Below are 23,093 nucleotides of genomic sequence, written 5' to 3'. Positions count from 1 at the left end.
TTTTATTTTATTTTATTTTATTTTATTTTATTTTATTTTATTTTATTTTTATATTTTAGAGTTCTGGAGGTTAGACGTCTGAAATGTGTCTGCAAGACTATGTTCCTTTTGGAGGCTGTAGCAGAGAATTCCTTTCCTTACCTTTCTGCACTATAAGTGCAGACCCCGATGTGGTGCTTGAACTCACGAACCATGAGATCATGACCCAAGCCAAAGTCAGATGCTTAACCAATCGAGCCACCCAGGCACCCCTTGGACATGAGTTTTTTTAAGGATAAGGTGATACAAAAGTGCAGCTAAGTTTGAGAACCACTGCCTTCAGACAACTTATAATTTATAAAACAGAAAACAGTAAGATAAAGGCATAAGAGAAGGACAAAATGCTATGTAAATTCATGGAAAAGAGAGATCAGATCCACTGGAAAAACTTAGAAAGACTTTATGAAAGTCATGACATCTGAGATGAAGGATTTAAAAAAAAAAGATTCAGGTATTGAAAAACAATCTCTGATAAAACTATCAGGTTGAATATGACTATGGAATTTAGAAAATACTAGATCGATTATAGCTACCGGTTCCCCTGCAACATAAGGTAATTGTAGGAGCAAAGGGAAAGAAAAATCTGGGAATAGACTTAGTTCTAGACAATGGGGGAGCTATTGAAAGTTTTGATACGACCGAGAGACCTGGTTAGAGATCTGGATAGAAACGACATGTCTAGAAACAATGTGCAAAATGAAATGAAGAGAACAGTCTGAAAGTGAGGGACCAGTTACAAGGTTTTTACAATATTTAGTTTTAAGGTAGAGAGGGAATGGAAAGCAGGGGAGGAAAGGGAGCAACGTGACAGATCCAAAATCTGAATGACTAGGCAACTTGGATGTGGGGAATAATAGAGGCCAAAGGTGACCAGAGGATTTTTACTACAAGAATGCTGTCATTAACAAAAACAGAGAAGGCAGGACTTGGACTGGTTTGATGGGAAGATAACTTTTATTTTTATGTCCAGGTAGAAAATGCTTGGAAGACTTGGAGCAGTTTAACAAACAAGTGTAAACAAAGGCTAGGAGATCAAAAGAAGGCTTGGATCTGGAGACACATTTGAAATCTGCTTGGCGTTAGTAATGGAAGGTATGGGAGCAGGAGGATTTATTAATTCTGTTTTGCTGGTGAGTAGGAGGTACTCGATGGACACATTAAAAAAATTTTTTTTATTGTTTATTTATTTTTGAGAGAGAAAGAGAGAGAGAGAGAGGGAATGAGTGGGAGAGGGGCAAAGGAAGAGGGAGACACAGAATCCGAAGCAGGCTCCGGGCTCTAAGCTGTCAGCACAGAGCTCGATGCAGGGCTTCAACCCACAAATTTTGAGATCATGACCTGAGCTGAAGTCGGATGCTTAACCAACTGAGCCGCCTAGATGCCCCTTGATGGACACATTTTATTGCTGATGTTGAAAAAGAAAGCAGAATTGTCTAGACAACCAACATTTAGAAGGAAGAAGAGTTGATGGAGGAACCAGAGAATGACTGGGAAGAGGAAAAAACCCAGGATTCTGCAGGGTCTTGGTGTCCTAAAGCAGAAAAGTCAAGCAGGACAAAGGTGGTACACTGTGGGCTAAACTAATCTTTAGTGTTGGCTAGTGGGTAATCCTTAACATGTAAGCTCCATGACGGTAGATGTTTTTGTTTGCTAGAAGATTGCCTGTCACATTGTGCTCAATAATTAAGTATTCAACAAATTAATTCTTGAGATTTCAGACATTTTCAGAAGGCTTCTGGAGGTAGAAGCCAAATCTAAAGGAACAAATAGAATTGCCACTTTCCCGGAAGAAACCCCATTCTTGTCCATTTTCCATAGGTAGTCAGGGTGACCTTTTAAGTGTGTGTGTGTGTGTGTGTGTGTGTGTGTAAGTAGGCTCTATGCTCAACATGGGGTTTGAACTCACAATTCTGAGATCAAGAGTTGCATGCTCTATGGACTGAGCCAGTTAGGCACCCCCAGAGTGACCTTTTAAAAAATAAATCATGGCATGCCACTTTCCTGCTTAAAGATGGCTTCTTGCTGAATTTAGGATTAGCCCAAACCAAACCAACCCAAACCAATACAAACCACACTGCCTGAGCTGGCCATCCCGGTGCAGCCTGGCTTATATTTTCAACTGAACCATAGGCCACTTTCCCTCTCATATACCACCCTCCAGTCACCACTTGAACTTGAAGTTCTTGCCTGTCCCTTTAATGCCTTGACCATGCCCATCTTGTCCCTGTATTAGGGCACTTGCATGTAGTTCCTTTTGGCTAGTATATGCTGGCCCAGTATTCTTTATTTTTTTTTTTTTTTTTGTCCCAGCTTTTTACTTGTTAACTTGCTTCTCATTCTTTAGGTCTGTTCACATGTTATCATTTCTCCCAGAGATCATTCCTGAGTACTTGGTTTAAAGTAGTCCTTGCCTCAAGCCCCACTCCCCTCACACGACCTTGTTTTCTTTCTTTCCTAGGACTTCCTAGTCTGGAACATCTTGTTTATTTATGTGTTTACTGACAGTCTCTTCCCATTAGAAAATGAGGGAGAAAATGCAAACGGCAGAGGGAACAACCAATGAATAAAAGCTCAGGAGAAGCAAAAGGAGATGGGATCAAGAGTTCCAAGGGAGGAATGAAGAACTCTTGCTTCCTCTAAAACAAGAGCAAGGAAAGTAGACAAGAGCAGACACATTAGGGAATCTGAGGTGTAATGCTTTAGGCAACCTGATGAGTTCTTTTCCCATCAGCCTTTAATTACATGGTTAAACTGGTTGTGGGAATAGCAGCAAATTACTTGATTTTACCTTGTCAGCTGGTTCTGTAAAATATGCTGTGAATATGGGGGTGGAGAGCATCCTTTTCTAGATTCTTTTTTTCTTAGGTCTACTGAGCTTAGCAAGAGAATCACTGGCCCATGTCTTATATGTAAAAAGGTCTTCACAGACATTGTTGCTTTTATTGTACTGTGTGCATAATTCTAAAGGAGGTACATGCTGCCTGAAGCACCAGGAAGCAACATTTGGGTGGACGCCCGAGATGCCCCCAGTGGGGCTTCAGCATTCTTTCTGAGAGACAATGGACTGAGAGTTATAATGCAGGTGCTTTTTTGGTTTGTTTTCTGGGGGCTTAGAAATGATAAAGCATTACATTCACACAACCTTGCTGTGAAAGATTACAGTAATGTTATTATAACCTCATTTTCTGTTGAAAGGGGGAAATGAGATTTGCTCCAGACTAAACAAGAAGTCAGTAATAAAAAATTACAGTCCCTCGGGTGCCTGGATGGCTCAGTCAGTTGAGTGTCAGATTCTTGATTTCGGTTTGGCGGTCCGTGAGTTTGAGCCCCACATCAGGCTCTGCACTGACTGGTGCTTGGAGCCTGCTTTGAATTCTCAGTCTCTCTTTCTGTCTGCCCCTCCCCCGCTCGTTCTCTCTCTCTCTCTCCCTCTCTCTCTCTCAAAAATAAATAAACATTAAAAAAAATTACAGTCACTGGCTAATCCAGGCTTTCTGACTTGTGCACGCGTTACATCCTTCACACACTCCAAGGCTTACGATGACAACTACCAGCAACACTATTGGCATTTTCAAGTCTTTGCCTTCACTCCCATCCTAGTGTAGACAACCACACTATGCGTGCATTGCATGTCATGGTGTATGAAAGGCAGATGAGGAAAATATTAAATATGAGTATTAATAACTACCACTTCTCAGTGTTTGGGATTAAAGGTTTCCTTTGCACTGCTGGGAGATGCTGGGGAGGCTGTGGGAAGGGGAGAGGTTGGCAGTGGGTGGGAAGCTGCAGAGAAGCCTAGGGTCTATCTAGAACACATAGGCCCTTATGGACCTTCCCCCTTTTAATAAGTCCCTTCCCTATTTTATTTTATTTTATTTTATTTTATTTTATTTTATTTTATTAAAATATGTATATTTTTAAGTAATTGTTACACCCAACATGGGGCTGGAACTCACAACCCTGAGATCAATAGCTGCATATTCCACTGACTGAGCCAGACAAGCCCCCTCCTACCCTATTTTGATAGACTCCTGGGGCACCTGGGTGGTTCATTCAGTTAAGTGACAAACTCTTGATTTTGGCTCAGGTCAGGATCTCACAGTTCATGAGATCAGACCCCATGTTGGGCTCTGTGCTGGCCGAGCCTGCTTGGAATTCTTCCTCTCCCTCTCTCTCTGCCCTTCCCCAGCTTCTCTCTCTCAAAATAAAGAAAGAAAAAAAGAAAAGAAAAAAAAAACTTTCAAAAGACTCCTGTGATAACTTCTCCCATCTCCAACCAACTCAGGCTAGAGGGAAAATCAAATAAGCCTCAAGCCAGCTTTGATTACAGCCTGTTAAATGCAAGTATGCATCAGTCACTCTGTAGTCACACAAATATGCACAAGTTAAGATTCAGAACATGTGTACCTAAATTTATGCATCTAATATTTACATATTCCATAATATTAAACCTACATCGTACGCATGGTTATGCTTGTCATCGATGCATATCCGTATCATTCTAGACTCACACGTTTCTATCACTGTGCTACTGTTTACATATGATAGTGCCCCAGAGTTGAAGATCCTGGGTTTGAATCCTGTTTCTGTCATGATTATATGGCTTGTATGAAGGGGAACCTTCTGACGAGAAGGTTTTTCACTGACAACGTTAGGTGTTCTAAACTGGGGGCAGTATTGTTTACTGACACTTCAAACATGCTTTCACATTAGTCCATTTCCAGGCCCACCCAATGACTTCACATACGTTGTAAACACGTCTTTGGTCTGCACTGAAAAGAGAAGCCTTCTCTCAAAGTCTAAGTGAAGGGGAAAGGACGGGAAACAAGTTCGTCCTACAAGACTTTACTTTGAGCCCAGCACTGTGTAAAGTTCCTGAGTGCAGAGAAATCAAAAAGTGAGTGCGGTATAACAAACATTCTCTTGGGCCACAAGCCTAGCAATCAGAGCACAGTACAATCAGTAACTTACGATTTGTAATGAGTCAGGCTGTACTAGGCCCACAGGAAACTTTCATAAAAGATAAACATCACTTGGGGCGCCTGGGAGGGTCAGTCGGTTAAGCGTCCAAGGTGCCGGTGACAGAAGCAACCTAACACTCCGCACACTGCGGTCCCCGCCGCCCGGACGCCCCCGCCGCCTCTGGCCTGCTGAGCGCCCCGCGCAGGCGCACGCCGCCCCGCTCTAGGGGACGGGCCCCAGCTGCCATCTTGCCGCGCGCGGGAGCCACCGCAGCTCACCAGTCCGTAGACCGGAGTCGACGTTGTCCATTCCAGATCGCGTTCCCTTTCCATTGCCAGCCCTGCCCAACGGCCTGCCCGGCCTGCCCAGCCCCTACTCCAGGCCATGAAGTGACCCATCGCCCGCTGCCCGACTCCTAGCATTGGTCCGCCCCGGTGCCCACCCCTGCGGAACGGAGCGCCCGGGCACCCGGTCTCCCCGCCGGCCGCGATGCCGAACGTGCAGCTGCCGCCCAAGGAGAGCAACCTTTTCAAGCGCATCTTGGTGAGTGGCCGAGGCCGCGCTTCCGACCCGGCCAGGCGCGGCGATCGGTCCGGAGGCGGCGTCTCCACCGCGAGCTGGGCTCGGCCCCGGTTCCGTTCTTTGTTTACCTCCGAACCGTCTCGACCCGACTCCTCGCCTCGGCCGGCCTCCCCCTGCCCCCGCGCGCTTCGTCTCGCTGCGTCTCTCGCTGCACCCCCGCCGCGCTCCGCAGTACCTTTGGGCCGGGACGCGTCGGCCGGGAGTGGCCCCCTTGGCCTCTGCGGCGCTCTGCGGCCAAACTCACGACCTCAGCCCTACCGGTCCTCCCGTTTGTTTCTTTTCCCCTTGGCCAGGTGTGTTCGTTCACTGATTCGTGCTTAACCTATTGCACAGTGCACGCTGATACCTGCTAAAGAGGGGGCGATCCTCTGGTGCAGTGGGGCTCCGACTTATACCGGTTACGGGAAAATTAAATCCTAGGAGGCCAAGCCTCCCTTGTAGAAAGAGTTTTTGTTTTTGATGTGCCGTACTTACCCCTTTGGAAGAGACCAAGTGACTTGAACTGCATTTCAAAGTCAAAAGTCGAACACAGCTCTTTGGTCTCTTTTAACTTATTCAGGCCCTGCATTGGCTAAGTCGCGCCGACTGGCCGATTTCACACTTGAGGGGAGCCTTTACTTTGTTTCCAAGCAGAAACCTGAATAGGACCCGGAAAGAGATGACTGCTGCCCAGACGGGAGAGCTTTCCGTGGGTTCTGTGCCAGTGTCCTTGGTGCCTTCAGTTGTTTCCCAGGGCCATTCTTCCAGGGAGGAGAGGCAACATGCCTTTTTGCCTTTCTCATTGTGCGCTGGAGACTGTAGATTTTAAACTGATATTGTAAATAGTGTCTTTTCTAGTGTATCATTTCATCTGAAAATGAGCGTTTAGATTTTAAGAGTGAATTTATTACTTAGAGCTTGTGTTACTTACATGACTTACATGGTAAGTTGTTGCTTACCTTTACTACAAATAAAATCCTACCTTTAGAATAGTTTTAAGCATTATCAAGGTAGGTTAGAAGGTAAGAACTCATATTAGCTGTTCTGTTTCAAGCCAATAGAAACTTCATGCTTCTTCAAAATGTTAAAAAGATACATAATAGATGGGATTAATATTTTAAGTCTTAATTTTACGTGGTACTTAGTGTTGAGCAAACAATGAGAGACAAGTGTAAAAACAAAAAATTCTAATTACAGTATTTTGGCAGATTGCTTCCTTGGGCCTTGTATATATTTTTTGTTAGTTTAGTTTTCATTTATTTCCATACCCTTATCACAGGATGGATTTGGAGAAGTGAACTTTTTGACCCATTCAGGTTCATCTATAAGTTGTTAATTGGATTTAAGGACATTTGGCATTATACCTAAAAGATGACAACACTTATTTTCACTCTATATGGATATTTTCTAGTTCCAATCGTGTTATCAATAGATTATAAAAAAACCATTATATGATTTATTATACTCTAGTTACAAAAAAGTTATAGCTGCTGAATTAACTTTATTCCTAAGTAAATTGGGAAATGCTAAACATGTTCTTATCTGGGTCTGTAATATTTACTATAAGGTTACATGAATTTAGGAAGGTGCGGCAAAAGTGAATGATTTTATCATTTCACAGTTGCAATAAATGTGGGTATCATTTTGCTACACCAACTCCATGAACAGTCACAAAATTATTTTTCAAGTTTGGTTGGTGGACCAAAGTGCTTTGCCAGTAAATTTTTAAAAATTAATTATGAATGTACTTGAACACATCTGTACAAATTTACCAGCTAGCTGATTACATGTTCTGCATGGCTTGTACATGCCTGTCTTATTCCCCAAACTGGCTATTGGCGTTATGTTTTGTTGAATTTTGGAGCTACTCCATGCATTCTTTTACGAATGAAACAAACCCAGGAATGGTAAGTGACTAAATGTCTAAGGTTCTCTGTCTGGTTAGTAGCAAAGTTGAAACCAGAATCTATCTTTTGTACTGAGTATATATTCCTTACCAAACTTAATGCTTTTCTTTAACCTGTGTATTTAGATACTAGAGACAGACTACCTGGTTTTTTGTTTGTTTTTTTTAGAGCTTATTTAGAGAGAGAGAGAGAGAGAACCAGAGGGGGAGAGGTGGGGCGGGCGGGCAGAGGAGCTGAAGCAGGATCTGTGCTCCCAAGCAGAGAACCTGGTGTGGAGCTCTAACTTATGAACCGGGAGATCATGACCTGAAGTAGTAAGTCATCCAAAGTTCGATGCTTAACCGACTGAGCCACCCAGGTGCTCCCAGACTACCTGGTTTGAATTATGGCTCCGACACTTACTAGCTCTGTAAATTCAGTAACCATGTGCCTCACTCTCGCCATCTGAAATGGAGAGATAACCTCATAGGTGTTCCTGGGATTTAAATAAGGATTAAGTGAATGGTACCAGACACTAGTAAATGCTTCCAATAAGTATTAACTATTATTATTGTTGTTATTGGTAATACAAGTATTAGTATTTCCAGATCACTTGTTAAGTCAGAAAAAACCTGTAATATTTCTTTTTTTCCTGTTCCCTAGTGGTTCCTTCTGCTTGTGTTTTTCTTGTCATTTGTCAGATGAACTCCTAAAGTCAAACTCAGATTATTTTTATTTTATTTTAAATATTTTTGGAATAGGGGATATATTCAGATGGTTCAAAAGTCAGATTTGTCTCCCATCTTTGTCTTCCAACTAAGTTTCCTTCCCTAGAGATGATCAAGAAGCCTCAATTTATTATTATTTTTTAAATTTTATTTATTTATTTTGGGAGAGAGAGTTGGGGGGGGGCAGGGAGAGAGAGAGAGAGAGAGAGAGAGGGAGAGAAAGAGAGAGAATCCTAAGCAGTGCAGAACCTGACACAGGGCTCGAATTCACAAACTGCAAGATCATGACCTGAGCTGAAATCAAGAGTTGCAGGGCTTAAACTCACCAACTGTGAGATCTTGACCTGAGTTGAAGTCAAGAGTCAATACTTAATTGACTGAGCCACTCAGGTGCCCCAAGAAGTCTCAATTTAAACATTTTCTGTGAACACTTTTCTAATTCTCTCCACATCCCACCCCTGCTGCATAGATTAACCACTTCCTCCTTCCTTCCTGGTACTGTTTTGCTTTGAACCTTATAGACTATATGTATGTATTTTATTTTATTTTAAATTTTTAAAACAATGTTTATTTATTTTTGAGAGAGAGAAAGAGAAAGAGAGAGAGAGAGAATGAGTTGGGGAGGGGCAGGGAGGGAGGGGGACAGGGGATCAGAAGCCAGCTCCTTGCTGACAGCAGAGAGCCCTATGTAGGGCTTGAACTCAAGAACCGTGAGATCATGACCTGAGCCAAAGTTGAACACTTAATTGACTGACCCACCCAAATGCCTCTTATTTATATTTTTTAGTATACTGTATTTATTGAGCAGTTCTAATTTGTGTAGACTCTGAGGATGCAGCGTTTAAAATAGATAAGATCTCTGTTCTCATGGAGGTTATACAGTATGGTGAAGAAGACAGACACTAAATAAGTAATCAAATAACAATTTCAGGGAATGATAGTGCGGTGTAGAAAATGGAGTAACATGATAGAGAGTGTATGTTTTGGGTGGGGGGGGGGGGGGAGACTGGCAGTGTTAGAGTGGTCAGGCAGGTGACATGTGAGATTCCACTAGTAAGGAAGCTCTGGGGAAGAACATTTCACGTGTAGAAGGAACACGTGCAGAGGCCCTTAAGTGGGCATAAACTTGGCATGTTGAGTGCTGGAAAGAGCATGCATGGCAGTTTAAATGAGACATGCCTGTCTCATTTGGAAGATGATGAGATGTTCATGTGATCAGTGGCTGTGGTGGACAGTCGCTGGTTACTGAGCCTGGCTGGTGGCACTTAGGTGTTGCTCACACATGTATTAGACTAGTGATGGAAAGATCATGGTCTTTGGAGTGAGACCAGAGTTTGCCAGTACGCGGAGCCACTTATAAACAAATTTTATGAACTCTTACATTTCAGTTTCTATGTCTGTAGGGAGGAGGTAATGACACCTACCTTAAGGAATACTTATGAGATATAATAGGTTTTGTATGGACATACAGTAGTTGCTCATGTGTGTGTGTGTGTGTGTGTGTGTGCGCGCGCGGGCATGCCTTGGTTTCGTTTTTTTTTAATGTTTTTATTTTTGGGACAGAGAGAGACAGAGCATGAGCAGGGGAGGGGCAGAGAGAGAGGGAGACACAGAATCTGAAGCAGGCTCCAGGCTCTGAGCTGTCAGCACAGAGCCCGATGTGGGGCTGGAACTCACAGACTGTGAGATCATGACCTGAGCTGAAGTCAGATGTTTAACCGACTGAGCCACCCAGGCGCCCCGCCTTGGTTCCATATTTGAAGTGGCACTAATGCAGTTTCTGGTTTTTTTCTGTGTTGTTATCACATATTTTTTGCTTTTGGATTTGAATTTTTACAAAATGTAGCAGTGTTGGTTGGCAATTAAATTCCCTATTTTTATTTGTATTTTTTTTAATGTTTATTTTTGAGAGAGAGAGAGAGAGAGAGAGAGCGCAAGTGATGGAGGGGGAGAGAGAGAGGGGACAGAAGATCTGAAACAGACTGCACTGACAGCAGAGAGCCCTACACGGGGCTCAAACCCATGAACTGCGAGATCATGACGTGAGCCAAAATCAAGAGTCAGACGCTTAGCCAACTGAGCCACCCAGATGCCCCTAAATTCCCTATTTATTAAGTATTTTTTTTCCTTTTCTTCTATAAAAGTGAAAATACTCATACTAGCACAACTTGGCAAGGAGTAGTTTACGAAAATATACTTCATGCTATAAGTGATTTAAATTGGTATAAAACCTTCCCATTGTATATATTTTAAACCTACTTTTGGATCTTAAATTTAGAATATATATAATGCAAAGAAAAGTTGCTCTGTTCATTTTATTAATTAATTCTTGTTCATATTTCTTTACAGAAATGTTACGAACAGAAGCAGTACAAAAATGGCCTCAAGTTTTGCAAGATGATTCTTTCAAATCCAAAATTTGCTGAACATGGAGGTATTGCCTCATCTGTGAGAGACTGCTTTGGGGAACTGTAATTCCAAAATCAGACAGATAGGATTCCTAACAGTGAAAGAAGAATACTTCCAGATTCCATGCCTTGTAGCTCTCTATTAGAGTATATAAACATTTTTGGTTATGTGTCTTATCAATCTTATTCTAGGTCACTTTCCTTTTATTATGCTTAGGTGTATGCACAGTCTTTGCTTTCGGATAAGTGACTGGTTGATCTGTTGGGGAATAATTGGAGTATATAACAGTACTTTTATAGATGTCATTTCATCTATTACTTTGAGTAGGACTTAAATTTATACTTTGATTTCTTGTCTGAAATGAGGATCATATCTGCAATACAGAAGTAGTATAAAAATAGTCAGATGTATTTTATTCTTTGGTAGATGTCTTTTTTATATATATGCTGACCTTTCTATATAAATACTTAAATTAGATACTATTGATTTACCATTAAATTGTTTATCTTGAGTTGTTAGCAGGGTGTTAATAGGTCTGTATTTGCTTGTCTCATCCTTTTTCACTGGTGACCAGTGTTTATTTAAAGGATGGATCAGGTTAGACATGCAAGTTATGGTCCTACAGCAGAGCACAGCTAATTGGGGTCTCTGAATATTAGATGAGGGTAACTCTTGAGACCATCTTCTTGAGAAAATAGGCTAACTCTGCTCAGCTTTCGAATAACATTAAAAGCATTCTTTGAAGGAAATGGAAAGAAGTCTTCATTTCATAGAATTTTAAAAATGTAAAGCTTGTTTTCAAGTTTTTTTCTCCAGGGAACCCTTATCCAAAGTGCAGCATGTGGAAAAAACAGATAAATGTGTATAAAATGACAGATAAATGAAGACGTTTGTAGGGGTCTGACTGCTGAATCACTGTGTTCTGAAAACCAGAGTCCACAGAGATCATTTGAAAACCATTGTTTGTCTAATTCCCTGCTTGTGGATTTATTCAGAGAATCATTTCATTATAAGCCATCTTTCATTAGCTGCCTTAAATATATTCTTGGGTTGCTACTCCTTCACCAGTCTTATACTCTTGAAATGCAAACTGATATTCCAACTAGAATTAGTTGGAATAAACTTGTGGCCAAAAATAAAGTGTGTTCCAGTACTGAATAGGCTTATTTTTACATTGCATACATCTCTTTGCTAAGGAAGATTGTTTTTGTGGGGTGTAAATCAGATGGTGGATAGAAGTGCTCTTGGATGAAAGCTGTGGAGCCACTGTAGTAGAGTTAACTCAACAGGACTCGGTGCCTACTGTGTTACCTTTTCTCAGCAGAATAATCTCCACCCCCTTTGTACAGTCTTCTAAAAGGCAGAAAGCATTGTAGGAGTCCTAGCCTAAGGGATTTCAGTCCCTAGTCCTCAGTCGTAGCCTAAGGGATTTCAGAAAAGGATTCAGGCTAAGCTTCAGTAAATACTTAAATGTAGTTTTACTTTTTGTATTGGAGAGAAGTTTCTATTTATTTATTTATTTATTTATTCAATATTTGAAATTTATTGTCAAATTGGTTTCCATACAACACTCGGTGCTCATCCCAAAAGGTGCCCTCCTCAATGCCCATCACCCACCCCGCATCAACCCTCAGTTTGTTCTCAGTTTTTAAGAGTCTCTTATGCTTTGGCTCTCTGGAGAGAAGTTTCTAACTATGTGATTAAAAAGACAAATAATGTAAGCATTGGCAGATATCATATTAAAATAGTATTAAGAGCTAAACAAAATAAAATAGTGCTAAGAGAATATGAATTCTTTGTGCGTAAATAGAGGTTAAAAATATTTTTCAGAGACTTTGGCTATGAAGGGGTTAACATTGAACTGCTTAGGAAAAAAAGAAGAAGCGTATGAATTTGTTCGTAAAGGACTTCGTAATGATGTCAAGAGCCATGTCTGTATCCTTTTGCAATAATTGAACTTTATTATTTCATTTACTTTCCATTTAGTGGGGTTTTCTAATTCAGAAAAAACAGACCTTTACTATGGAAAGTTTTGCATAGAAGAAAGAATTCAATGAACTCTGTGTACCGTTACTCAGCTTCAATAATCATCAACATTTTGTAATATTAGTTTCTTCTAGTCCCCATCCCTTGTTTATTACAGTTGGTTGAAAGAGAATCCCTGTACAGTATGTATTCACTTCAGTTGTGCTTAGTGTGAGGGAAAAGGAACTGATACGTGACTTGAAACCCATTTTTGTCTTACATATCCATAAACCTGTTATTCCAACTGACTTGTATAGTAAAATTTGTGTTCTTTAAACTTTGTTTTAGACATTTCGGAAGAAAAATTCAGAAACACCCTGTTTTAAAACAGAGTTTATTTAGTATTGAGTATGATACTGGTTCTTCAGTTTGGTTTCTGTTGCACAGGGACAAAGCTGGTAACTTCACTGGATACTTACTGTATTTTTCATTGGCTGATATCTCAGTATGTGAACAGACAAAAGTACTTTTTTTTTTTTAAAGCTTTTTTATTTTTATTTTTATTTTTTTAACGTTTATTTATTTTTGAGACAGAGAGAGAGCATGAACGGGGGCGGGCAGAGAGAGAGGGAGACACAGAATGGGAAGCAGGCTCCAGGCTCTGAGCCATCAGCCCAGAGCCCGACGCAGGGCTCGAACTCACGGACCGCGAGATCGTGACCTGAGCCGAAGTCGGACGCTTAACTGACTGAGCCACCCAGGCGCCCCCAAAAGTACTTTTTAAGGATGGGTCATCGAAACTGACTTTCATTTTTGTTTGGCTAATCTGTGTGCTTATTCACAATCTTTTCACATGTTGCCCTTGGATCTTAATATTTTATTCATCTAGGTATTGGCCAGTATTGAACATCAGTAGTCTAAGTAGTGTTTTCATGTATTTAGCTTAGGGTTCTCTCAAAATACTAAATACTTATTTCTTTATCTCAGTGCCTACCCCAGAATGAAGAGAAAGGGCATGTAAGTATGATAGTTTTTTTTGGCTCTAAGATATGCTCAGACTTTAATTTATAGTAAATAAAATTTTGTGGTTGTTAGTGTCACTATTGAATTAGCTGATGGTTATGTGTTGTTTGAGAATTGATTGACTATAAACTAGATTTAAAAGATAGTTGGCAGCTTTTGTGTGTATAGTAATGAAGCATCAGTAAGTATTGAGGTGCTGGGGTGAGGAACTAAGGGGATAAGAGGTAGGAAACGTGAGGAATTTTTACCAAGAATTTTCTAAGGTTACATAAATACAATGGAGAATTCCAAACACGTGTAAGTGGAGAGCATAGACTAATGAACCCCATGTGCCCATCACCCAACTTTAATAATTTAACAGTTGTCAGTCAGGACTAATCTGGTTTGATCTCTTACCACCTGCTCACTGCCCCCTCCCTCTGACCCCAGATTATTCTGAAGTAAAATCCAAGACAACTTACCACTTCGTTAAGGTAAGCTTTATATTAGATATGTAGCATAGCATATTTTAGTATCTGTGAATGTCTCTATTTCCTTAACTTAGTAGGTTGGCATGTTTATGGACTCTTGCAACGTTCTGATAAGAAGTATGATGAAGCTATTAAGTGCTATCGAAATGCCCTCAAATTAGATAAAGATAATCTACAAATTTTGAGAGATCTCTCTCTGTTGCAGATTCAAATGAGAGACCTTGAAGGTTATCGAGTAAGTACTTTAGTCTTAAGTGTACATGTTCTTACAACAGACATAATTTGAAAACATTTGGGTTCAGAATGAGATGAGCATAGGCCAAGACTATGTAGATTTGATTGTTCATTATCATCTATAGCAGAAGGGGAAAGTCACCTGAGACATTCTTCCCCAGTTAACAGTTGTGGAACTACATAGTTAATCATAAAAAGAGGGTAACTGTTTATTCATTTAATGCTTTTTAAAAAACTAGACTACCTCCTATGTGCAAGGACTACCTCCTATTTACAGCTTTGGTAAACAAAGCTTTTATAATTGAAAGCTAAATGTAGGGATTAATTAGCTTTCTCTGTTATGGGTTAGTAAATATAAAATGATGTGGCAGGATTGCTATAAAGCAGTCTTTCTCTGGTCCAGACCTCTTCATACTGGCACCTTCCAATCTGCTGGGTATCTCCGTGTGCTTACTCCATTGAGTACCCTGACTTCAGTACGTCCACAATGGAATTCTCTCCCTTGTATGAAGGAGACCACCAACTCTTAACAGTTCTCTTTAAATAAATTAAGTTCTTTCATTTACTTTTTACTTTTGTCTTCTACTACCATACAAATCCTTATACCCTGTGCCTAGATTTTTGCAGGTTTCGAGCATTCTGCTGAGCTTAATAAAGGTATCATTCTTCCAGATCATGATTTTTTCGTTTAGCCTAGGTGCGGTGGGAGTTAAAATCAGTTATCCATAGGAATGAGGCAAGGAAATTAAGAATACTGGCAAACCATGCTTGCTAAAAGGGGTAGTGAAGATACAAGAGCAGTGGTTAGAAGTGAAGGACCTGAGGAACCAGAGGTACTGGTCGTTTCCCAGAAAAAGGGTAGGAATGTCACTGAATAAGAGTGTTGGCCAGAGAGTGAGATATCTGAATTTATGATTTCTGGGTGGTAGTAAGGTCTAGGGTGTGGTTGCAGTAAAGTCTCATGGGTCCCTGAAGTGGGGTAAAGGAGATCATTAAAGATGGGGAAATCTTGATTCTAAGACAATAGCTTGTTTTGGATGGGTGATCCACAGTGTTGCATTTGCAGCAGGATAGTGGCAGGATTTGGCAGAGAGAAGAAAACTGACCAGACTTTAATGAAGAAAGGAAGTGACAGAAACAGTGGTGAAAAGGAGAGATGGGAGTAACACAGCTTAATTTCATGTGCCTAAAATGAACCAGGCACACAAGGGGAGAGGAGTGATACTGTCTAAGTCGTTTGCTCAAAGATCTTTTTCTTGAAAAGACTGATCATGTTCTCCTTGTGACATATAGTGTGGATGGACTCACTTGGCACCTATTCCAACAATAGAAGCTAAAAACACTACATTTTCAGAACTTCATTGCAGCTAGTGTTCTTCATGAGACCCTGTTTCCCCACGCAGTTGTACGCACCTAAAACTCAGAGTCAATATGAGCTGTGAAGGGGTGGGGGCTGTGTAGGAAGGTTGTATTTTGTGCTAGCGAAGATGTCTGGATTCTTTGGGGTAGCCCTGGTGGAATTTCTGGGGTTTTCTCCCTAATGTCTTACATTATTATTACACTGTCTTCGAGTAGCAGCAGTGTTCTGTTAGAAAATTCCAGGCTGATGTTTGAGTATTTGCTCAGGCTTTGTCCGCCCTGCTTCTGGAGCTTCTTGTAACAATGTGAATACATTATAATTTCACAGTGATTTTATAAACAGCAGAATTTAGTTTAATAAAAAGGTATCTTAGTCTCTCTTCAAAGATGTTTAGTTACCAAAAGAAATATGCATTATATAAAAGTAATTTTATAAGGCAACCCAAAAGCATGGGCCCCAAGAATAGCTTTTTAGTAAAAGCTTTACAGTGAGCATTAACAGAGTATTCTAGAACTTAAGTAATTTAGATAAGAACATAAAAACTATTTCTATTCAGGAACTGATGTTTATTCCTTGAATTCATTAGAAAGGAATTAAAAGCATTAAATTGTTTTCTTACAGCTCTGTGTTGAAATACAAATATTTTAGAGACAGTTAAAGTGAAAAGAGAAAAAGACAATTTTTAATTATTTTTTTATTTTTTAGGAGACAAGGTATCAGCTTCTTCAGTTGCGCCCAACGCAGCGTGCTTCCTGGATTGGATATGCTATTGCATACCATTTGCTGAAAGATTATGATATGGCACTAAAACTATTGGAAGAGTTTAGACAAACTCAGCAAGTAAGAACTTCATTCTTACATTTTCTCCTACCCACACAAACTAAAATAGTTGACTTCTATATTGCTCTGATTCTCAATTATGCATTAAAGTCTTTGGGACCCATGGAAAAACTTAAAAAATTTTTGAAATAATTGGTAAAAATTAAAATACAGAATTCTTTTTTTTTTTTTAATGCTTATCTATTTTTGAGAGAGAGAGAGAGACAGAGTGTGAGCAGGCAAAGGGCAGAGAGAGAGGGAGACACAGAATCTGAAGCAGGCTCCAGGTTCTGAGCTCAGCACAGAGCCCAATGCGCGGCTTAAACTCACAGGCTGTGAGATCATGACCCGAGCCAAAGTTGGACATTTAATTGACTGAGCCACCCAGGTGCTCCTAAAACACTGAATTCTTGATAGAGAATAAATATTATGAAAAATTTTGTACTCTATTATTTTGATGATATTCAAATGACTAAAGAAAAGGATACATAAAAATGAAAATAGTTTTGTGATTACAGAATTATTCCTCATACATATAGCTTTATGTTTTATGTAAATATGTTAATACATTTTAATACATATGCAAAGTAGAAAAATGCAAAAAATATATACTATGCATCATTAGATAAATAGATGCTAACATTTTGCCACACTTTCTCCAGATTTTATTATTTTTTAAAGAAATATTTGGGGCGCCTGGGTGGCTCAGATGGTTGAGTGCTCAACTCTTGATTTCGTCTCAGGTCATGATCCCAGGGTCATGGGACTGAGCTCCGCATTGGGCTCTGCACTGAGTGTGGAGCCTGCTTAAGATTCTTTCTCTCCTGGGGTGCCTTGGTGACTCAGTCAGCTAAGTGTCCGATTCTTGGTTTCTGCCCAGGTCATGATCTCACAGTTTTGTGAGTTTGAGGCCCACATCAGGCTCTGTGTTGTGGCAGGGCGGAGCCTGCTTGAGATTTTCTGTCTCTTCCCTTGCTCTCTGATCCTCCCCCACTTGGGATATCTCTGTCTCTCTCAAAATAAATAAACTTTAAGAAAAAAAGATTCTCTCCCTCTGCCTCCCTCCCCTGCTTGCATGTGCATACTCTTTCTCACTCTCTCTAAAAAAACCTTAAAAATTTAAAAATTTATAAAGAAAGAAATACTAGAGAAGTAGTTACAAAGTTCTCCCACATCCCTAGAGGTAGCCACTATTCTGAAATTGTTATAGATCATTCCTAGTCACGTTTAGGTTATATATAAGCCCATAAAAATTACAAATTGTTACTTTGTGTATTTAAAAGTTGACAGAACAATATGCAGTGTTTTCGCATCTTGAGACATATCTGTGTTGATACATGTAGGGCTAGTTTATCCATTTAAAAAAAAAAATGTTTATTTATTTTTGAGAGAAAGAGAGGGAGGGAGGGTGGGGGGTGGCAGAGAGACAGGGAGACAGGATCCAAAGCAGGCTCTGTGCTGACAGTGGAGAGCCCAACGTGGGGGCTCAAACTCACAAGCCATGAGATCATGACCTGAGCCGAAACCAAGAGTTGGATGCTTAACCACCTGAGCCACCCAGGTGCCCCAAGTTTATCTGTTTTTAACTGCTATTTGGTATCTCATTATATAAATAAGCCATAGTTTATCAATTCCACTTTTTCCTTATGCCAATACCATACTATCTTGATTACTGTTGCTTTATAGTATATTTGAAATTTGAAATGCATGTCCTCCCACTTTGTTCAAGATTCTTTTGGCTATACAGGGTTTCTTTTATTTCCATTTGAGTTTTAGGATTAGCATGTCAATTTCTGCAGAAAAGCTTGCTGAGAGTTTTATATGGATTGCATTGAATTTGTAGAACAATTTGGAGAAATTGCCATCAAAACAGTATTGAGTATCCTGACCCATGCACAGGGTTTAGAGTGTCTCCATTTATAATAGATTCTTAATTTCTCTCAGCATGTTATCTTCAGTGTATTGGTCTTGTTTCCTAAATTTATTCCTAAATATTTTGTTCTTTTAGATGTTATCATAAATGAAATTATTTGAGTTGTTGATTTCTAGCATATGGAAGTATAATTGATTTTTGTATTTTGATCATGTATTCTGTCACCCTACTAAACTTTTTTATTCTAGTAGTTTTTGTTAAATTCTTTAGGATTTTAACCATTTTCATATTCTGTGGGTATAGGATTTGCTGACCTGAATCTTGACTTTGCCATAGGCAGAAGTGCCACCTTTTTGTTTGTTTTAAAGAATGTATTGGGGCACCTGGGTGGCTCAGTCGGTTAAGCATCCAACCTTGATTTCAGCTCAGGTCATGATCTCATGGCTCATGAGTTTGAGCCCCACATCGAGCTCTGTGCTGACAGCGCAGATCCTGCTTGGGATTCTCTCTCATTCTTTCTCTCTCCCTTTATGTCTGCCCCTCCTGCTTTCTCTGTCTCTCTCTCAAAAATAAATAAATAAAATAAACTTAAAAAGAATATTAATTTTCTTCACTATTAATCACTCTTCTATTTGTAATTGCATCTCAGTTGCTTTTTTTAATCTATGTGAGTGACTCTTCTGAGGAAGCGATTAAAGGTGTATAACTGTTTTATATAATTATATAAATAATTTTTGTTAATTTTTTTCAGGTTCCTCCCAACAAAATAGACTATGAATATAGTGAACTGATACTATACCAGAATCAAGTGATGAGAGAGGCAGACCTATTTCAGGAATCTTTGGAACATATAGAAACATATGAGAAACAGATATGTGATAAACTTTTGGTGGAAGAAATTAAAGGTAAGTTGATCTGCTTTTTCTTTATCAGTGGCCTCAATTAAAGAAAAGAATAAAAGCTACATACTTTACTCTGCCCTAGTACTTAAATAAGACTTTGTATGTAATAAAAAACATTTTTATTATTAATCTAATGTCTATTAAGTTAATCCTCAGAACAATATCATTATATGGTTCTTATATTCATTTTAGAGAGGAGGGGCTGAGGAATCAGACTGGTTAAGTGCTTTGCCCAAAGTCATATAGCTAAGTAAGCTGGGTAATGCTGGATTTGAGTCTAGGGATTTTGGCTCCAGATTCCATTTTCATAGGCAGTGTCTTATACTCCCTTCATACTTCTCACCCCCAAATATATATCCATGAAATGATGACACTGGGGTCATTATGAAAGTAAGATTGATTTATTTTCAATATGGGCTAATTATGAAGGCAGGATCCTGATAATAGTTTGTTTAAAATGTTCATCAACAAAGGGTCAAGTACATTTGTTTAAAACAAAGTTTGCTCATCAGTTAACATTCTGTGAACAGTACATAATAAAATGTCCAACTAAAGCAATAATTAGCTTAAAACTAAAGTTTCATATAGTTGCGGGACTTCTAAACTTCATAAAAATAATAGCTAACATTTATTTATTTTCCCTGTGTCTCAGAGTATGATAATTGCTTAAACTTCTTTGTTTCATTTAATTTTTTAGCACTTCTAACATGGGTAGATTATCCCCATTTTATAGTTGAGGAGACTAAAGTTTAGAGAGGTTAAAGACTTGCCCAAAGTCACCCAGCCTTTTAGGTGGTAGAGTTAATTTGTAAATACATCTTCCTGGGCTTCAGAGCCCTTATTTTATTTTATTTTATTTTATTTTATTTTCTTATTATTATGATGATCATGATTATGATTTATTCATTTTTATTTTATTGTATATTATATTTATTTTATTTTTATTTATTATTATTATTTATTTAACTTATTTTATTTATTTATTTTTTAAAGTAAACTCTATACCCAACATAGGGCTTGAACTCAGGACCCCAAGATCAAGAGCCGTATGCTCTACCAACTGAGCCAGCCGGGTGCCCCTACTTTTTTTTTTTATTGTTGTTTGTTTTAAATTTAAAGTCTTCATTTTTATAGAGCAGTTTTACGTTCACTGCAAAATTGAGTGGAAGGTACAGAGATTTCACATATACTCTCTGTCCTCACACATGCACAGCCTCCCCTACCATTATCAACATCCCCCAGCAGAATGGTATATTTGTTGCATTTCGTGAACCTACACTGAATGTAATTATCACCCAAAGTCTACAGTTTACATTAAAGTTCACTCTTGGTATTATATACTGTCTAGGTTTTGACATATGTCCACCACCGTAGTGTCACGTAGAGTAGTTTCATTGCTCTACAAACCCTCTGTGCTCTGCCTATTTGTTTCTCCTTGCCCCCAGCTCCTGACCACCACTGATCCTTTTACTATCTCCATAGGTGTGCCTTTTCCAGAATGTTATATAGTTGGAATCATGTAGTATGTAGCTTTTTTAGATTAGCTTTTTTCACATAGTAATTTAAGATTCCTTCATTTCTTTTCATGAGTCCTTACTTTTAACTGCTATTCTCAACTCTTCTAGTTAATGTATAGCAACTTACTGATTTAATTTTTGTGAATAATACGAACAACACTATTTTTCTATTTATTTATTTATTTATTTATTTATTTATTTATATTTTTCCAAGTTTTTATTTAAAAAATTCCAGTTAGTTAACATACAGTGTAATAATTAGTTTCACGTGTGGAATTTAGTGATTCATCACTTACACACAACACCCGATGTTCATCACAACATGTGCCCTCCTTAGTACCCATCACTCATCTAGCCCATTCCACATGCCTACCTTCCTCCGTCAGTCCTCGGTTTGATATCTATAGTTAAGAGTCTGCTTTATGGTTTGCCTCTCTATTTTTCCCCCACTGTGTTCATCTGTTTTGTTTCTTAAATAACACATAAGAGTGAAATCATATGGTATTTACCTTTCTCTGATTTATTTTGCTTAGCATAATGATCTCTAGCTCCATCCATGTCGTTGCAAATGGCAAGATTTCTTTTTTTATGGCTGAGTAATACTCTGCTGTATGTATATACCACATCTTTATCCATTCATCAGTCGATGGACATTTGGGCTCTTTTCATTATTTGGCTATTGAACAACAGTATTTTTCAAACCAGTGGTAAAATGGCGATAAATTATTTAATGTTCTGGTTTCTTTCTTCTATCGCTTATAATTGATGGGAGCAAAGAAAATGGCAATTATTTTTATATTCTGATGTATTATTGCTATTTCTTGATTAACTCTTAACTCGGGTTGCTTTCTCTCTCTTTTGTAACAGCAGTCCAGAATGCAGTGATTAAAAAGTAGATAAGATATAGTGAGATCAGTTCTAGTTCAAACAGTGTGCAAGTTGCAGTGTGGCCACATTCATCCATATGTTGCTAGTGAGGGGAATTTGGGGGCCATCATCTTGAATGTAAAGCCAGTACTTTATACTGCTTATAGAGACAAGTTAGAGTATGATTTTTTCGGTGAACTTCGCAGGGCCCAGAGAGACCTTTGACATTTACACATTGATGTCTTTTGTAGTCCTTAGCATATTAAGATCCTTTAATAAACAAAAAATGTTAGAAATCTTCACTTACTTTATGAATATGCAAATGTATTTCTTGTTCTGTGTAGTCCTCTAGTAATAATCTTTGCCTGTGATGGTAGCAGAAAACAAAGGTTTTTGGAATTGAAATCTGTGTTGTTGTCTATTTACCTAGGGTAAGCCAGGTAAAAACTGGACTAGCCAGAAATTAATTGTGGAGGAACGTGGCATGTTTATACTTTTAAGTAGCAAACACTTGTGTGCATTCGTTTTGTGCCAAGCATTGTGCTAACTAACTAGTTTAACTTAATATATCACAAAAGCAGACAGAGGTAGTCGATAATTTATAGGTAAGTGGACATTGGAAGCTTGTAACATGCTCAGGGTCACAGAGTTAGAAAATGGTAAAGCTGGAAATTATATCGAGTTAGTCTTCTTCTAGAGCTTGAGTAATACATAAAAATAGTAAAATAATAGCATGTAATAACCAGTTTAATATATTGTCCCCTCCCAGATGATGAAAGCTGAAATAATATGTCTGAAGACATTTCAAAGGTTTCTTCCTTTGAAATAGATTGTTTGGAGAAGGGGAAATAGCAATAGGAAGTTGAGGTATACTCTTTTTTGAGAATCTCTCTTTTACCTTGGATTACGTGCACTTTGTATTCTACCTGAGAAGTTTAGATACTCATTTTCCAAACCTACTTCCAATTTGTGTGGCTTGGTAAAAGGATTTGGACCTTAGGGGTGATCCACGTGTGAATCTGGTTTATGTGGTTTCTAGCTGTGAAGTGGTACTTAGTGTTTTTGCTTCACTGAGTTAAACTTCGGCAGTTTTAATGATGTAGAAAGGAATCTAAGAGAATTGAATGGAAAATTTTTAATATAGGAATCGATCAGGAAAAGTACATTCAAATCTAGCAGTAGGAATGTAGGGATATTTCATTCGAATTACTTACCAATCTGTGTTGGGAGTCTTTAATTGTTGTTAAGGGTATATAAAAATGTGTATAATACAAATATTTTTACCAAGAACTTAATATACTGTATGTATATTTGGAGTGTGGGAGGGAGCCAAAATGTTAGCTTATAATATTATAATCATAATTATAATTATAATATTTTATATAATATATATAATAATTGTATTAATATTTATTATGCTATTTATAATATTATAATTATAATATTAGAATGTTAGTATATAATAGAATGTGTAAATG

At 38.7% G+C, this 23,093-nt stretch overlaps 2 protein-coding genes across 8 annotated transcripts in view; one reads left to right on the top strand and one right to left on the bottom strand.

The window, feature by feature from the left end:
• MTRF1 (mitochondrial translation release factor 1) overlaps window positions 1-5,749 on the bottom strand; it is a 63,732-nt gene extending 57,983 nt beyond the window's left edge. For 4 of the 5 annotated variants that reach the window (XM_049647012.1, XM_049647010.1, XM_049647014.1 and 1 more), the window contains exon 1: window positions 5,011-5,105. The gene's annotated coding sequence lies outside the window, so the exon portion shown is untranslated. Of the gene's footprint in view, window positions 1-5,010; window positions 5,106-5,526 lie in introns of those variants that run through there. The other variant, XM_049647011.1, reaches the window with a different exon arrangement.
• NAA16 (N-alpha-acetyltransferase 16, NatA auxiliary subunit) overlaps window positions 5,271-23,093 on the top strand; it is a 64,491-nt gene continuing 46,668 nt past the window's right edge. For 2 of the 3 annotated variants that reach the window (XM_049647005.1, XM_049647004.1), the window contains exons 1-6: window positions 5,272-5,544; window positions 10,526-10,610; window positions 12,416-12,520; window positions 14,121-14,278; window positions 16,343-16,477; window positions 19,081-19,234. In XM_049647005.1, coding sequence (XP_049502962.1) covers window positions 5,491-5,544; window positions 10,526-10,610; window positions 12,416-12,520; window positions 14,121-14,278; window positions 16,343-16,477; window positions 19,081-19,234 — 691 coding nt within the window. In that variant the 5' untranslated portion in view covers window positions 5,272-5,490. Of the gene's footprint in view, window positions 5,545-10,525; window positions 10,611-12,415; window positions 12,521-14,120; window positions 14,279-16,342; window positions 16,478-19,080; window positions 19,235-23,093 lie in introns of all 3 variants that reach the window. The other variant, XM_049647003.1, reaches the window with a different exon arrangement.

The sequence above is a fragment of the Panthera uncia genome, assembly GCF_023721935.1.
Source record: "Panthera uncia isolate 11264 chromosome A1 unlocalized genomic scaffold, Puncia_PCG_1.0 HiC_scaffold_16, whole genome shotgun sequence".
In the NCBI taxonomy this organism is placed as follows: Eukaryota; Metazoa; Chordata; class Mammalia; order Carnivora; family Felidae; genus Panthera; species Panthera uncia.
Note: the sequence above shows the minus strand (reverse complement) of the source record. Positions and strands in the feature narration are given on the sequence as shown.